This window comes from Somniosus microcephalus, unplaced genomic scaffold (genome assembly GCF_052327205.1).
Source record: "Somniosus microcephalus isolate GS21.2 unplaced genomic scaffold, FLI_Smic_1.0 unresolved_chr3, whole genome shotgun sequence".
Taxonomy (NCBI): domain Eukaryota; kingdom Metazoa; phylum Chordata; class Chondrichthyes; order Squaliformes; family Somniosidae; genus Somniosus; species Somniosus microcephalus.
In genome coordinates, this window is record NW_028225181.1 from 23,162,525 (window position 1) to 23,176,542 (window position 14,018).

Genomic DNA, 14,018 nt, shown 5'->3' on the forward strand with positions numbered 1-14,018 from the left:
ACTTTCTATCCAGTGTCAGCATCGAGTGCTCCCGGGGCAGGTACAATACAGAGCTCCCTCTACATTACCCTGACAGTGTACCCCTACTTTATACCCAGTGTCAGCATCGAGCACTCCCGGGGCAGGTACAATACAGAGCTCTCTCGACATTACCCTGACAGCAAACCCCCACTTTATACCCAGTGTCAGCATCGAGCACTCCCGGGGCAGATACAATACAGAGCTCCCTCTACATTACCCTGACAGTGTACCCCCACTTTATACCCAGTGTCAGCATCGAGCACTCCCGGGGCAGATACAATACAGAGCTCCCTCTACATTACCCTGACAGTGTACCCCCACTTTATACCCAGTGTCAGCATCGAGCACTCCCGGGGCAGGTACAATACAGAGCTCCCTCTACATTACCCTGACAGTGTACCCCCACTTTATACCCAGTGTCAGCATCGAGCACTCCTGGGGCAGGTACAATACAGAGCTCCCTCTACATTACCCTGACTGTGTACACCCACTTTATACCCAGTGTCAGCATCGAGCACTCCCGGGGCAGGTACAATACAGAGCTCCCTCTCCATTACCCTGACAGTGTACCCCCACTTTATACCCAGTGTCAGCATCGAGCACTCCCGGGGCAGGTACAATACAGAGCTCCCTCTTCATTACCCTGACAGTGTCCCCCCACTTTATACCCAGTGTCAGCATCGAGCACTCCCGGGGCAGGTACAATACAGAGCTCCCTCTCCATTACCCTGACAGTGTACCCCCACTTTATACCCAGTGTCAGCAGCGAGCGCTCCCAGGGCAGGTACAATACAGAGCTCCCTCTACAGGACCCTGTCAGTGTACCACCACTTTATACCCAGTGTCAGCATCGAGCACTCCCGGGGCAGGTACAATACAGAGCTCCCTCTACATTACCCTGACAGTGTACCCCCACTTTATACCCAGTGTCAGCATCGAGCACTCCTGGGGCAGGTACAATACAGAGCTCCCTCTACATTACCCTGACTGTGTACACCCACTTTATACCCAGTGTCAGCATCGAGCACTCCCGGGGCAGGTACAATACAGAGCTCCCTCAACATTACCCCAACAGTGTACCCCCACTTTATACCCAGTGTCAGCATCGAGTGCTCCCGGGGCAGGTACAATACAGAGCTCCCTCTACATTACCCTGACAGTGTACCCCCACTTTATACCCAGTGTCAGCATCGAACACTCCCGGGGCAGGTACAATACAGAGCTCCCGCTTCATTACCCTGACAGTGCACCCCCACTTTATACCCAGTGTCAGCATCGAGCACTCCCGGGGCAGGTACAATACAGAGCTCCCTCTACATTACCCTGACAGTGTACCCCCACTTTATACCCAGTGTCAGCATCGAGCACTCCCGGGGCAGGTACAATACAGAGCTCCCTCTACATTACCCTCACAGTGTACCCCCACTTTATACCCAGTGTCAGCATCGAGCACTCCCGGGGCAGGTACAATACAGAGCTCCCTCTACATTACCCTGACAGTGTACCCCGACTTTATACCCAGTGTCAGCATCGAGCGCTCCCAGGGCAGGTACAATACAGAGCTCCCTCTACATTACCCTGACACCCCCACTTTATACCCAGTGTCAGCATCGAGCACTCCCAGGGCAGGTACAATACAGAGCTCCCTCTACATTACCCTGACAGTGTACCCCCACTTTCTATCCAGTGTCAGCATCGAGTGCTCCCGGGGCAGGTACAATACAGAGCTCCCTCTACATTACCCTGACAGTGTACCCCTACTTTATACCCAGTGTCAGCATCGAGCACTCCCGGGGCAGGTACAATACAGAGCTCTCTCGACATTACCCTGACAGCAAACCCCCACTTTATACCCAGTGTCAGCATCGAGCACTCCCGGGGCAGATACAATACAGAGCTCCCTCTACATTACCCTGACAGTGTACCCCCACTTTATACCCAGTGTCAGCATCGAGCACTCCCGGGGCAGATACAATACAGAGCACCCTCTACATTACCCTGACAGTGTACCCCCACTTTATACCCAGTGTCAGCATCGAGCACTCCCGGGGCAGGTACAATACAGAGCTCCCTCTACATTACCCTGACAGTGTACCCCCACTTTATACCCAGTGTCAGCATCGAGCACTCCTGGGGCAGGTACAATACAGAGCTCCCTCTACATTACCCTGACTGTGTACACCCACTTTATACCCAGTGTCAGCATCGAGCACTCCCGGGGCAGGTACAATACAGAGCTCCCTCTCCATTACCCTGACAGTGTACCCCCACTTTATACCCAGTGTCAGCATCGAGCACTCCCGGGGCAGGTACAATACAGAGCTCCCTCTTCATTACCCTGACAGTGTCCCCCCACTTTATACCCAGTGTCAGCATCGAGCACTCCCGGGGCAGGTACAATACAGAGCTCCCTCTCCATTACCCTGACAGTGTACCCCCACTTTATACCCAGTGTCAGCAGCGAGCGCTCCCAGGGCAGGTACAATACAGAGCTCCCTCTACAGGACCCTGTCAGTGTACCACCACTTTATACCCAGTGTCAGCATCGAGCACTCCCGGGGCAGGTACAATACAGAGCTCCCTCTACATTACCCTGACAGTGTACCCCCACTTTATACCCAGTGTCAGCATCGAGCACTCCTGGGGCAGGTACAATACAGAGCTCCCTCTACATTACCCTGACTGTGTACACCCACTTTATACCCAGTGTCAGCATCGAGCACTCCCGGGGCAGGTACAATACAGAGCTCCCTCAACATTACCCCAACAGTGTACCCCCACTTTATACCCAGTGTCAGCATCGAGTGCTCCCGGGGCAGGTACAATACAGAGCTCCCTCTACATTACCCTGACAGTGTACCCCCACTTTATACCCAGTGTCAGCATCGAACACTCCCGGGGCAGGTACAATACAGAGCTCCCGCTTCATTACCCTGACAGTGCACCCCCACTTTATACCCAGTGTCAGCATCGAGCACTCCCGGGGCAGGTACAATACAGAGCTCCCTCTACATTACCCTGACAGTGTACCCCCACTTTATACCCAGTGTCAGCATCGAGCACTCCCGGGGCAGGTACAATACAGAGCTCCCTCTACATTACCCTCACAGTGTACCCCCACTTTATACCCAGTGTCAGCATCGAGCACTCCCGGGGCAGGTACAATACAGAGCTCCCTCTACATTACCCTGACAGTGTACCCCGACTTTATACCCAGTGTCAGCATCGAGCGCTCCCAGGGCAGGTACAATACAGAGCTCCCTCTACATTACCCTGACACCCCCACTTTATACCCAGTGTCAGCATCGAGCACTCCCAGGGCAGGTACAATACAGAGCTCCCTCTACATTACCCTGACAGTGTACCCCCACTTTATACCCAGTGTCAGCATCGAGCGCTCCCAGGGCAGGTACAATACAGAGCTCCCTCTACATTACCCTGACAGTGTACCCCCACTTTATACCCAGTGTCAGCATCGAGCACTCCCAGGGCAGGTACAATACAGAGCTCCCTCTCCATTACCCTGACAGTGTACCCCCACTTTATACCCAGTGTCAGCAGCGAGCGCTCCCAGGGCAGGTACAATACAGAGCTCCCTCTACAGGACCCTGTCAGTGTACCACCACTTTATACCCAGTGTCAGCATCGAGCACTCCCGGGGCAGGTACAATACAGAGCTCCCTCTACATTACCCTGACAGTGTACCCCCACTTTATACCCAGTGTCAGCATCGAGCACTCCTGGGGCAGGTACAATACAGAGCTCCCTCTACATTACCCTGACTGTGTACACCCACTTTATACCCAGTGTCAGCATCGAGCACTCCCGGGGCAGGTACAATACAGAGCTCCCTCAACATTACCCCAACAGTGTACCCCCACTTTATACCCAGTGTCAGCATCGAGTGCTCCCGGGGCAGGTACAATACAGAGCTCCCTCTACATTACCCTGACAGTGTACCCCCACTTTATACCCAGTGTCAGCATCGAACACTCCCGGGGCAGGTACAATACAGAGCTCCCGCTTCATTACCCTGACAGTGCACCCCCACTTTATACCCAGTGTCAGCATCGAGCACTCCCGGGGCAGGTACAATACAGAGCTCCCTCTACATTACCCTGACAGTGTACCCCCACTTTATACCCAGTGTCAGCATCGAGCACTCCCGGGGCAGGTACAATACAGAGCTCCCTCTACATTACCCTCACAGTGTACCCCCACTTTATACCCAGTGTCAGCATCGAGCACTCCCGGGGCAGGTACAATACAGAGCTCCCTCTACATTACCCTGACAGTGTACCCCGACTTTATACCCAGTGTCAGCATCGAGCGCTCCCAGGGCAGGTACAATACAGAGCTCCCTCTACATTACCCTGACACCCCCACTTTATACCCAGTGTCAGCATCGAGCACTCCCAGGGCAGGTACAATACAGAGCTCCCTCTACATTACCCTGACAGTGTACCCCCACTTTATACCCAGTGTCAGCATCGAGCGCTCCCAGGGCAGGTACAATACAGAGCTCCCTCTACATTACCCTGACAGTGTACCCCCACTTTATACCCAGTGTCAGCATCGAGCACTCCCAGGGCAGGTACAATACAGAGCTCCCTCTACATTACCCTGACAGTGTACCCCCACTTTATACCCAGTGTCAGCATCGAGCACTCCCGGGGCAGGTACAATACAGAGCTCCCTCTACATTACCCTGACAGTGTACCCCCACTTTATAGCCAGTGTCAGCAGCGAGCACTCCCGGGGCAGGTACAATAAAAAACTCCGTCTCTCCCTCGAGCTGTTTTATGGTGGTTTTCCCTTCTCTCCGGCAGCTGTAAGTTGGCGCAGACGAATGGATGGGGAGTGATGGTGAGTCACCGATCCGGCGAGACCGAGGATACCTTCATCGCTGACCTCGTGGTGGGACTGTGCACGGGACAGGTACGATGCACGCAGCCGGGGCGAGTGGGGTGGGCGGGAATCGCCCAACTGCTGTGGAGCAGGACAAGGCCCCGGTACTGACACCACTGAGTGAGAGAGAGGGGTTAGAGAGACCTCCCCTCATGCAGGAGTGTGAGAGAGGGTGTTAGAGAGACCTCCCCAGATACAGGAGTGTGAGAGAGAGGTTAGAGGGACCTCCCCAGATACAGGAGTGTGAGAGAGGGGGTTAGAGGGACCTCCCCAGATACAGGAGTGTGAGAGAGGGGTTAGAGGGACCTCCACAGATACAGGAGTGTGAGAGAGGGGGTTAGAGAGACCTCCCCTCATGCAGGAGTGTGAGAGAGGGTGTTAGAGAGACCTCCCCAGATACAGGAGTGTGAGAGAGAGGTTAGAGGGACCTCCCCAGATACAGGAGTGTGAGAGAGGGGTTAGAGAGACCTCCCCAGATACAGGAGTGTGAGAGAGAGGGGTTAGAGAGACCTCCCCAGATACAGGAGTGTGAGAGAGGGGTTAGTGAGACCTCCCCAGATACAGGAGTGTGAGAGGGGTTAGAGAGACCTCCCCAGATACAGGAGTGTGAGAGAGGGGTTAGTGAGACCTCCCCAGATACAGGAGTGTGAGAGAGGGGGTTAGAGGGACCTCCCCAGATACAGGAGTGTGAGAGAGGGTGTTAGAGAGACCTCCCCAGATACAGGAGTGTGAGAGAGAGGTTAGAGAGACCTCCCCAGATACAGGAGTGTGAGAGAGGGTGTTAGAGAGACCTCCCCAGATACAGGAGTGTGAGAGAGAGGTTAGAGAGACCTCCCCAGATACCGGAGTGTGAGAGAGGGGTTAGAGAGACCTCCCCAGATACAGGAGTGTGAGAGGGGTTAGAGAGACCTCCCCAGATACAGGAGTGAGAGAGAGGGGTTAGAGAGACCTCCCCTCATGCAGGAGTGTGAGAGAGAGGTTAGAGGGACCTCCCCAGATACAGGAGTGTGAGAGAGGGGTTAGAGGGACCTCCCCAGATACAGGAGTGTGAGAGAGAGGTTAGAGGGACCTCCCCAGATACAAGGGTGTGAGAGAGGGGTTAGAGAGACCTCCCCAGATACAGGAGTGTGAGAGAGAGGTTAGAGAGACCTCCCCAGATACAGGAGTGTGAGAGAGGGGGTAAGAGGGACCACCCCAGATACAGGAGTGTGAGAGAGGGGTTAGAGGGACCTCCCCAGATACAGGAGTGTGAGAGAGGGGTTAGTGAGACCTCCCCAGATACAGGAGTGTGAGAGAGGGGGTTAGAGAGACCTCCCCAGATACAGGAGTGTGAGAGAGAGGGGTTAGAGAGACCTCCCCAGATACAGGAGTGTGAGAGGGGTTAGAGAGACCTCCCCAGATACAGGAGTGAGCGAGAGGGGTTAGAGAGACCTCCCCTCATGCAGGAGTGTGAGAGAGAGGTTAGAGGGACCTCCCCAGATAGAGGAGTGTGAGAGAGGGGTTAGAGGGACCTCCCCAGATACAGGAGTGTGAGAGAGAGGTTAGAGGGACCTCCCCAGATACAAGGGTGTGAGAGAGGGGTTAGAGAGACCTCCCCAGATACAGGAGTGTGAGAGAGAGGTTAGAGAGACCTCCCCAGATACAGGAGTGTGAGAGAGGGGGTAAGAGGGACCACCCCAGATACAGGAGTGTGAGAGAGGGGTTAGAGGGACCTCCCCAGATACAGGAGTGTGAGAGAGAGGGTTAGAGGGACCTCCCCAGATACAGGAGTGTGAGAGATGGGGTTAGAGGGACCTCCCCAGATACAGGAGTGTGAGAGAGGGGTTAGAGAGACTTCCCCAGATACAGGACTGTGAGAGAGGGGGTTAGTGGGACCTCCCCAGATACAGGAGTGTGAGAGAGGGGTTAGAGAGACCTCCCCAGATACAGGAGTGTGAGAGAGGGGGTTAGAGAGACCTCCCCAGATACAGGAGTGTGAGAGAGGGGTTAGAGGGACCTCCCCAGATACAGGAGTGTGAGAGAGGGGTTAGAGAGACCTCCCCAGATACAGGAGTGTGAGAGAGGGGTTAGAGGGACCTCCCCAGATACAGGAGTGTGAGAGCGGGGTTAGAGGGACCTCCCCAGATACAGGAGTGTGAGAGAGGGGTTAGAGGGACCTCCCCAGATACAGGAGTGTGAGAGAGGGGGTTAGAGAGACCTCCCCAGATACAGGAGTGTGAGAGAGAGGTTAGAGAGACCTCCCCAGATACAGGAGTGTGAGAGAGGGGGTTAGAGAGACTTCCCCAGATACAGGAGTGTGAGAGAGGGGGTTAGAGGGACCTCCCCAGATACAGGAGTGTGAGAGAGGGGGTTAGAGCAACCTCCCCAGATACAGGAGTGTGAGAGAGGGTGTTAGAGGGACCTCCCCAGATACAGGAGTGTGAGAGAGGGGTTAGAGAGACGTCCCCAGATACAGGAGTGTGAGAGAGGGGTTAGAGAGACCTCCCCAGATACAGTAGTGAGAGAGGGGGTTAGAGGGACCTCCCCAGATACAGGAGTGAGAGAGAGGGGTTAGAGGGACCTCCCCAGATACAGGAGTGAGAGAGAGGGGTTAGAGGGACCTCCTCAGATGCAGGAGTGTGAGAGAGGGGTTAGAGAGACGTCCCCAGATACAGGAGTGTGAGAGAGGGGGTTAGAGGGACCTTCCCAGATACAGGAGTGAGAGAGGGGGTTAGAGGGACCTCCCCAGATACAGGAGTGTGAGAGAGAGGTTAGAGGGACCTCCCCAGATACAGGAGTGTGAGAGAGGGGGTTAGAGGGACCTCCCCAGATACAGGAGTGTGACAGAGGGGTTAGAGAGACTTTCCCAGATACAGGAGTGTGACAGAGGGGTTAGAGGGACCTCCCCAGATACAGGAGTGTGAGAGAGGGGTTAGAGGGACCTCCCCAGATACAGGAGTGTGAGAGAGAGGTTAGAGGGACCTCCCCAGATACAGGAGTGTGAGAGAGGGGGTTAGAGGGACCTCCCCAGATACAGGAGTGTGAGAGAGGGGTTACAGAGACCTCCCCAGATACAGGAGTGTGAGAGAGGGGTTAGAGGGACCTCCCCAGATACAGGAGTGTGAGAGTGGGGTTAGAGAGACCTCCCCAGATACAGGAGTGTGAGAGAGTGGGGTTAGAGGGACCTCCCCAGATACAGGAGTGTGAGAGAGGGGTTAGAGAGACCTCCCCAGATACAGGAGTGTGAGAGAGGGGGTTAGAGGGATCTCCCCAGATACAGGAGTGTGAGAGAGGGGTTAGAGGGACCTCCCCAGATACAGGAGTGTGAGAGAGGGGTTAGAGGGACCTCCCCAGATACAGGAGTGTGAGAGAGGGGTGAGAGAGACCTCCCCAGATACAGGAGTGTGAGAGAGAGGTTAGAGGGACCTCCCCAGATACAGGAGTGTGAGAGAGGGGGCTAGAGAGACATCCCCAGATACAGTAGTATGAGAGGGGGGTTATAGAGAACTCCCCAGATACAGGAGTGTGAGGGTGGGGGTTAGAGGGACCTCCTCAGACAGCAGAACTGTGTGTGACGGGATTAGAGAGCCATCCCCAGCTAAAGGAGCGTGAGAGAGGCGTTAGAGCTACCTCTGTAGATACAGGAGTGTGAGAGAGGGTGTTATATGGACCACCCCAGATACAGGAGTGTGAGAGAGGGAGTTAGATTGACCTCCCCAGACACAGCAATGTGAGGAAGAGGTTTCAGCGATGTCCCCAGATACAGGAGTATGAGAGTGTGGTTAGAGTGAAATTCCTGGATACAGGGGTGTGAGAGAGGGGGTTAGAGGGACCTCTCCAGACACAGGAATGTGAGAGAGGGGTTCGAGGGACCTCCCCAGATACAGGAGTGTGAGAGAGGAGGTTATAGGGAACTCTGCAGATACAGGAGTGTGAGAGAGGGTTTAGAGGGTCCTCCCCAGATACAGGAGTGAGAGAGAGGGGGTTAGAGCGACCTCTGCAGATACAGGAGATTGAGAGAGGGGGTTAGAGGGCCTTCCCCAGATAAAGGAGTGTGAGAGAGGGGTTAGAGGGACCTCCCCAGATACAGGAGTGTGAGAGAGGGGTTAGAGGGACCTCCCCAGATACAGGAGTGTGAGAGAGAGGTTAGAGGGACCTCCCCAGATACAGGTGTGTGAGAGAGGGGGTTAGAGAGACCTCCCCAGATACAGGAGTGTGAGAGAGGGGTTAGAGGGACCTCCCCAGATACAGGAGTGTGAGAGAGGGGTTAGAGGGACCTCCCCAGATACAGGAGTGTGAGAGAGGGGTTAGAGGGACTTCCCCAGATACAGGACTGTGAAGAGGGGGTTAGAGAGACCTCCCCAGATAAAGGAGTGTGAGAGAGGGGTTAGAGAGACCTCCCCAGATACAGGAGTGTGAGAGAGGGGGTTAGAGAGACCTCCCCAGATACAGGAGTGTGAGAGAGGGGTTAGAGGGACCTCCCCAGATACAGGACTGTGAAGAGGGGTTTAGAGAGACCTCCCCAGATAAAGGAGTGTGAGAGAGGGGTTAGAGAGACCTCCCCAGATACAGGAGTGTGAGAGAGGGGGTTAGAGGGACCTCCCCAGATACAGGAGTGTGAGAGAGGTTAGAGAGACCTCCCCAGATACAGGAGTGTGAGAGAGGGGTTAGAGAGACCTCCCCAGATACAGGAGTGTGAGAGAGGGGGTTAGAGGGACCTCCCCAGATACAGGAGTGTGAGAGAGGAGTTAGAGGGACCTCCCCAGATACAGGAGTGTGAGAGAGGGGGTTAGAGGGACCTCCCCAGATACAGGAGTGTGAGAGAGGGGTTAGAGGGACCTCCCCAGATACAGGACTGTGAAGAGGGGTTAGAGAGACCTCCCCAGATACAGGAGTGTGAGAGAGGGGTTAGAGAGACCTCCCAGATAAAGGAGTGTGAGAGAGGGGGTTAAAGCGACCTGAAGAAGGAGCAGCGCTCCGAAAGCTTGTGATTTCAAATAAAGCTGTTGGACTATAACCTGGTGTTGTGTGACTTCTTACATTTGTCCACCCCAGTCCAACTCCGGCATCTCCACACCATAGATACTGGAGTGTGAGAGAGGGGGTTAGAGGACCTCCCCAGATACAGGAGTGTGAGAGAGGGGTTAGAGGGACCTCCCAGATACAGGAGTGTGAGAGAGGGGGTTAGAGGGACCTCCCCAGATACAGGAGTGTGAGAGAGGGGTTAGAGGGACCTCCCCGGATACCGGAGTGTGAGAGAGGGGGTTAGAGGGACCTCTCCAGATAAAGGAGTGTGAGAGAGGGGGTTAGAGCGACCTCTGCAGATACAGGAGTGTGAGAGAGGGGGTTAGAGCGACCTCTGCAGATACAGGAGTGTGAGAGAGGGGTTTAGAGAGACCTCCCCAGATACAGGAGTGTGAGAGAGGGGTTCGAGGTTCTCCACAGATACAGGAGTGTGAGAGAGGGGGGTTAGAGGGACCTCCCCCAGATACAGGAGTGTGAGAGAGGGTTAGAGGGACCTCCCCAGATACAGGAGTGTGAGAGAGGGGTTAGAGAGACCTCCCCAGATACAGGAGTGTGAGAGAGGGGGTTAGAGGGACCTCCCCAGATACAGGAGTGTGAGAGAGGGGGTTAGAGGGACCTCCCCAGATACAGGAGTGTGAGAGAGGGGGTTAGAGGGACCTCCCCAGATACAGGAGTGTGAGAGAGGGGGTTAGAGGGACCTCCCAGATACAGGAGTGTGAGAGAGGGGGTTAGAGGGACCTCCCCAGATACAGGAGTGTGAGAGAGGGGTTAGAGGGATCTCCCAGATACAGGACTGTGAAGAGGGGGTTAGAGAGACCTCCCCAGATAAAGGAGTGTGAGAGAGGGGGTTAGAGCGACCTCTGCAGATACAGGAGTGTGAGAGAGGGGTTTAGAGAGACCTCCCCAGATACAGGAGTGTGAGAGAGGGGTTCGAGGTTCTCCACAGATACAGGAGTGTGAGAGAGGGGGGTTAGAGGGACCTCCCCCAGATACAGGAGTGTGAGAGGGGTTAGAGGTTCTCCCCAGATACAGGAGTGAGAGAGAGGGGGTTAGAGAGACTTCCCCAGATACAGGAGTGTGAGAGGGGTTAGAGAGACCTCCCAGATACAGGAGTGTGAGAGATGGGTAGGAGCGACCTCCCCAGATACAGGAGTGTGAGAGAGGGGTTAGAGGGACCTCCCCAGATACAGGAGTGTGAGAGAGGGGTTAGAGGGACCCTCCCCAGATACAGGAGTGTGAGAGAGGGGGTTAGAGGGACCTCCCCAGATACAGGAGTGTGAGAGAGGGTTAGAGGGACCTCCCCATATACAGGAGTGTGAGAGAGGGGGTTCGAGGGACCTCCCAGATACAGGAGTGTGAGAGAGGGGTTTAGAGGGGACCACCCCAGATGCAGGAGTGTGAGAGAGGGGGTTAGAGGGACCTCCCCAGGTACAGGAGTGTGAGAACGGGTTAGAGAGACCTCCCCAGATACAGGAGTGTGCGATCTGTTCTTTCTTGAGCCAGTCTGTCATTTGAAAATGAGAATGTAATTAAGTAACATCTCATTTTCTCTCCTGTTTCTGCTTCAGATCAAGACCGGTGCCCCCTGCAGGTCTGAGCGGACTGGCCAAGTATAACCAGATGCTGAGGTATTTCATAGAAGGAGGTAGATGTGAGGGATATGCGGAGGAGGTGGGAGTGAGGGATATTGGCAGAAGGTGGGGAGGTGGGATTGAGGAATATGGGGAGAAGGTGGTGAGGTGGGAGTGAGGGATATGGGGAGAAGTGAGGAGGGGAGTGAGGGATATGGGGAGAAGGTGGGGAGTGAGGGATATGGGGAGAAGGTGAGGAGGTGGGAGTGAGGGATATGGGGGAGAAGGTGGGGAGGGGGGAGTGAGGGATATGGGGAGAAGGTGGGGAGGTGGGAGTAAGGGATATGGGAGAAGGTGGGGAGGTGGGAGTGAGGGATATGGGGAGAAGGTGAGGAGGTGGGAGTGAGGGATATGGGAGAAAGTGGGGAGGTGGGAGTGAGGGATATGGGGAGAAGGTGGGGAGGTGGGAGTGAGGGATATGGGGAGAAAGTGGGGAGGTGGGAGTGAGGGATATGGGAGGAGGTGGGAGTGAGGGATATGGGGAGAAGGTGGGGAGGTGGGAGTGAGGGATATGGGGGAGGAGGTGGGGAGGTGGGAGTGAGGGATATGGGGAGAAGGTGGGGAGGTGGGAGTGAGGGATATGGGGAGGAGGTGGGGAGGTGGAGTGAGGGATATGGGGAGAAGGTGGGGAGGTGGGAGTGAGGGATATGGGGAGATGGTGGGGAGGTGGGAGTGAGGATATGGGAGAAGGTGGGAGTGAGGGGATATGGGGAGAAGGTGGGGGCTGGGAGTGAGGGATATGGGGAGAAGGTGGGAGTGAGGGATATGGGAGAAGTTATCTCTGAGCTCAGTCTGAACCCAGTCTGGGTCCCCTCCCTGTCTTGCAGAATCGAGGAGGAGCTGGGAGACCAGGCTCGCTTTGCAGGACACAACTTCCGGAACCCCAGTGTGATGTGAGGCCACCCCTCGGCTCTGTGACAATCCAGGAAGGAGGGCGGAAATTCCACAATTCACGGACATTCGCCTGAACCGTCACTTCCCTCAATCCTCACTCGCCACGTGTCCTCGTGTGCTGTACTCGTAGCTTGTATCCTGAACTAGGCTTGAAAACTGACTCTGGGCACTGCTCCCCCTCCCCCCCTCTCCCCTCTCCCGCTCTCCCCTCTCCCCCTGTCCCTCCCCCTCTCCCTCTCTCCCCTCTCCCCATCACCCTCTTGTCTTCCCCTGCCCCCTCCCTCAAATCTCCCCCACCCTCCTTTCTCTCTCCCTCACCACTCCCCTTCCTGCTCTTCCCCCTCCCATCCCCTCTCATCCCTCCCCTCCCCTCCCTACCCTCCCCTCCCCTCCTTCCTCCCCTCTCCCTCTCCTACCTCTCTCCTCTCCTCCCCTCCCCTCTCCTACCTCGTCCTCTCCTCCCTTCCCCTCTCTACCTCTCTCCTCTCCTCCCCCTCCCCTCCCTCCTCCCCTCCCCTCTCTCCTCCCTCCCCTTCTCCTCCCTCTCTCCTCTCCTCCTTTCCCCTCTCCTACCCTCCCCTTGCCTCCCCTTCCCTCTCCTACCTCTCTCCTCCTTTCCCCTCTCCTACCTCTCTCCTCCTTTCCCCTCTCCTACCTCTCTCCTTTCCTCCTTTTCCCCCTGCCCTCTTCCCCCTCTCCTCTCATCTCTCCTCTCCTCCGCGCCCCTACAGTTGAACCAGCCATCCAAGGCATTTCCTTCACAATGTTCGCCCCAGTCCATCCGATCCAAGCCTAGGCCCGCGGCCCAGAATTCCCCTCTCACTTCAGCCACCATTTTGAATCTCATGACATGATATTTTTCTCCTTGGCGTCTGCTTTTTACTTTATCAATGTCTGGTGTGTTAAAGATGCAGATCAAATCATCCTATTGCTGCTGTGGAGGTTAGATGTATAGAATTATTTATCTGAGTATATATATATATAGATATCTATATATATATATATGTATATATAAATAAACGTAAGTCCTGAACTAGGCCCCAGGACAAGCTCCTCCCTCACTGCGAGAGGAACAGAGTTATAAAAATGGCTGTCTGATCTTAACTATTCTGCAAATAAAGTCTTCATACCCTCATTTACCCTGTGTGATTCTCTCCATCTCCTCTTCACCAGTATAAGCCATGGCTCAGTAGGTAGCACACTCATTGTGAGTTCAAGTCTCACTCCAGAGACTTGAGCACAAAAATCATGGCTGACACACCAGTGCAGTACTGAGGAAGCTCTGCACTGTCGGAGGGGCAGTACTGAGGAATGCTGCACTGCTGGAGCGACAGTACTGACGGAGCACTGCACTGTCGGGGGTGCAGTACTGAGGGAGCTCTGCACTGTCGGAGGGGCAGTACTGAGGGAGCGCTGCACTGTCGGGGGGGGCAGTACTGAGGGAGCTCTGCACTGTCGGAGGGGCAGTACTGAGGGAGCGCTGCACTGTCGGAGGGGCAGTACTGAGGGAGCGCTGCACTGTCGGAGGGCAGTACTGAGGGAGCGCTGCACTGTCGGAGG

At 55.3% G+C, this 14,018-nt stretch overlaps 1 protein-coding gene across 1 annotated transcript in view; it reads left to right on the top strand.

Moving 5' to 3' along the window:
- The window catches only part of LOC147091315 (gamma-enolase-like), a 28,165-nt gene extending 15,332 nt beyond the window's left edge, over positions 1 to 12,833 (top strand). The window contains 4 exon segments of the mRNA XM_085976735.1: positions 4,851 to 4,959; positions 11,502 to 11,534; positions 11,536 to 11,561; positions 12,392 to 12,833. Of these exon segments, the coding sequence (XP_085832861.1) occupies positions 4,851 to 4,959; positions 11,502 to 11,534; positions 11,536 to 11,561; positions 12,392 to 12,461 (238 nt within the window). The 3' untranslated portion in view covers positions 12,462 to 12,833.
- The last annotated feature ends 1,185 nt before the right edge of the window (positions 12,834 to 14,018 follow it).